At 38.6% G+C, this 3,189-nt stretch overlaps 1 protein-coding gene across 1 annotated transcript in view; it reads left to right on the forward strand.

The window, feature by feature from the left end:
• Window positions 1-3,189, forward strand: part of DEK (DEK proto-oncogene) — a gene marked incomplete at its 5' end in the record, with an annotated part of 42,238 nt that overhangs the window by 5,903 nt on the left and 33,146 nt on the right. The window contains 2 exons of the mRNA XM_004712506.2: window positions 652-746; window positions 1,558-1,678. Of these exons, the coding sequence (XP_004712563.2) occupies window positions 652-746; window positions 1,558-1,678 (216 nt within the window). The remainder of the gene's footprint in view (window positions 1-651; window positions 747-1,557; window positions 1,679-3,189) is intronic.

The following is a 3,189-nucleotide window of genomic DNA, read 5'->3' on the forward strand; positions in this document are numbered from 1 at the left end:
CAAATGCCTAATACTGTAATGTAGCAATTCTTCGCTAAAGGCTTTGTTTGATTAGATCAGTGTTTCATTTGCTCAGTTTCTTTATTGTACACATGTTTTATTATCTGTGTACTTAAATATGATTGAGGGAACGGCTTTGGGTTTTGCTTGGGCCAGGTAAAGTTTAGCACTTAGAATGCCTGAAGGGTGGTATAATTTATTCTCACCTTAATTATCATGTTCTGTGCGCATCAATCTACTTTTATACCAGTCTCATTGCTAGAAAATGGTACCTGCTCTTGGGGTGCGCTCTCTGTTCTTTCACATCTCGGAAGAATAAAATCTAATTCCTGACTTGGAAAATAATAAAGTAAATTACTTAGGAAAAGGGCTGCCTCTTCAGTAGTAACTTTCCATATCCCTTGATACTGTCAGATAACAAATAGTTGTGGTTTTATAATTACCAATAAGAATTCTCAGCTGGAAATTAGATTTAAATTGTGATTTTTCAAGTGTGTAGACCTTTTATAATTTTAGCATGTTAGTAATGAATACCTTCTGTTCCATTGAGAATAAAAGGTGGAATATGAAATGTACTTTGGAGATAGCAACTGGCTTTGAATTTCTCTTGTGTACATTACTGAGTATTAATAATAAGAGAAACATTTCCAGGTATCTTCATTAAAGAAGAATGTGGGTCAGTTCAGTGGCTTTCCATTTGAAAAAGGAAGTGCACAATATAAAAAGAAGGAAGAAATGTTGAAGAAGTAAGTTCATTTTTATACATAACCTGCTTTGATCAAAATGTACTTTAAACTGATCTTTTTTTTAACTTATAAATTTGACCATTTGTATATTTTCAGTCGATTAACTCCGCTTTACATGCCAAACCTTGGCTTGTCTTCTTGACTATTAATGTGAAATGGCTTCGTTTCCATGCTAGAGTGCTTATCACTATGAATGATAGTGAAATGAAGGATTCCAGAATAATTAAAGAATTCCAGAAAACCATTCATTTGGCTCATAATTCAACATAAGGAAAAATGTTGTCCAGTTCTCTCCTCAGACACTCTGTGTCTTTCTTTGTAGGGACCATGTAAACCTTGTGAATGTAATGAATTTGATGGAAACACATACATTTCAATAATGAAGCTAGATGGGAGATTCTTGAGTGTTGCTTTATTAAGACCCTGTAGTTTAAGAGCTTTAAGTATTACGGATGGATTACCTTATCCTTGATTGAAATATAATGCTAAAGAGAACAATGTTTAATCATCAGACGGGAATTTTAATAGAATTGAAAAGTATAATGTTGCATCGTTTTTCGTGAATTAACCTGGTTAGCTTATTACTCTTTTTACGGCTTTGAATTGTTAAGTGGTGTTTTCAGTGTGCCAGGAATGATTGAATTGGATTTAGTGCACCGGTCAAAATGATTAGGACTACTTCGAAGATTCCAAGAAACTTGGCTGCTTTTTGTGGATCTGTGACTGAGCAGACTGGATTTGATGGACCAGGAAACGTGAAAACATCGCCCTACGTAATAATCACCGTGGTCTCTCCCCTTTTCCATTTTAGGTTCAGAAATGCTATGTTGAAGAGCATCTGCGAGGTTCTGGATTTGGAAAGATCAGGTGTAAACAGTGAGCTGGTGAAGCGCATCTTGAACTTCTTAATGCACCCAAAGCCTTCTGGCAAGGTGGGAGTCTGGCTGGTACTCGATCGTTATTGCTGAACCATTCTTTTTACGAAACAATAATGTAGTTAACAACATCCGTGCTGTTAGCATTCAGCGATACCTCCTACATTTAAAGAGTATGTCTACCATCGGCTTGCTTTGAAGGGTTTTATGACAAATGGTGTAGAGATGACGAGGTGTTGGAAAGTAAGTGTCAAGGGCTATGGCTCTAGAAAGGATCGGAAGGACAGGATTGAGTAGCAGCTTGTACTCCTCTGGAGAGACGAGTGGAGATATTGGAACTGGGTGTTTTCTAGATGCTGGAATAACGTGGAGCCCTTCCGTGGTGGCGAGGCGTTAGCACATTGTGCCGCTAGCAGCAAAGTCATCAGTTGAAACCATCAGGTGCTCCATGAGAGAAAGATAGGGCTTCCTACGCTATTGAATCGTTACAGGCTTGGAAACTTTCCTGTAGGGTCACTATGAGTCAGCATCAACTCGATGGCAGGGAGCTGGGTTGTGTTTGGAATAGGAAACCAAAAGGCTAACTCTTGGATTACTTGGAGTGGGTGTTCCCGATCTCCAAGGAGCCCAAGAGCTCGGCATGGGCATGGTGGTAAACGGTTGTTAGTTTTCCACTCTTCCTAAAACCTAATTGACATTTCCCCATGCATTAAGCATGTGCTGCTAATCGCAAGCTTGGTGGTTCAAACCCACCAACTGTGCAGGAGAAAGATGATGTTGTCCTGTCCTGTAAAGTTTTCAAGTCTAGGAAACCCTAGGGAGCAGTTCTAATTTTCCCTGTTGGTTTGCTACAAGGTGAACAGACTCTGGCAGTGTTTTTTGTTTTGTTTTTGAAGTTCATTAACAGTAACAGCTGGTTACTGACTTAAACTCCCTGAAAGTGGGTGGTGGGGAATACCGGCGTCATTAGTCGAGGTTGCTGTCGCTGCAGTCCTCGAAGGCACTCCGCTGTGCTGTGGCATTATCTGTGTGGAGGTAGACCATGAAAAAGCCTGAACACCGTTCTGACCTTGCAGACCCCTGAAAAGTGTCAGGAACCCTCAGGACCCATGCCCACTCTTGGATTTTCCTACTGTTCTTATGATAACTTATTACTACTTGACCTGGTGGGAGCAAGCGGTGTTCTGCTCACATCATTGACAAAAGATGCTGTGATTTTATATATTACTACTTACTCCTCCTAACAGTCTGAAAATTGGTAAGGTAGCACACAGTCTTTATTTAATAATTATTTGCTATCTACCTACTTAATTTTATTTGCCAATCAGATTTTGTTCCCAAAAAAGAAAATGCTGTTAACACTGCTGATTAATAGATTCAACTATTTTTAAAGTCAATGTAGAAAAGTTCTAAAATACTGTGTGTATTTAAAAATAGTACCTCACTTAATTTTGGGAGTTGTATTTTGTTGGTTACTTGGATGAATTAACATCTTTTCACTTTTGTGCACAGATTTATCCAGCACCTATCTAGTCACCATATTGCTATTTCTTTTTTCTTTTTTTTTT

This window comes from Echinops telfairi, unplaced genomic scaffold (genome assembly GCF_000313985.2).
Source record: "Echinops telfairi isolate 266 unplaced genomic scaffold, ASM31398v2 ScPeMD7_5868;HRSCAF=6743_0, whole genome shotgun sequence".
Taxonomy (NCBI): Eukaryota; Metazoa; Chordata; class Mammalia; order Afrosoricida; family Tenrecidae; genus Echinops; species Echinops telfairi.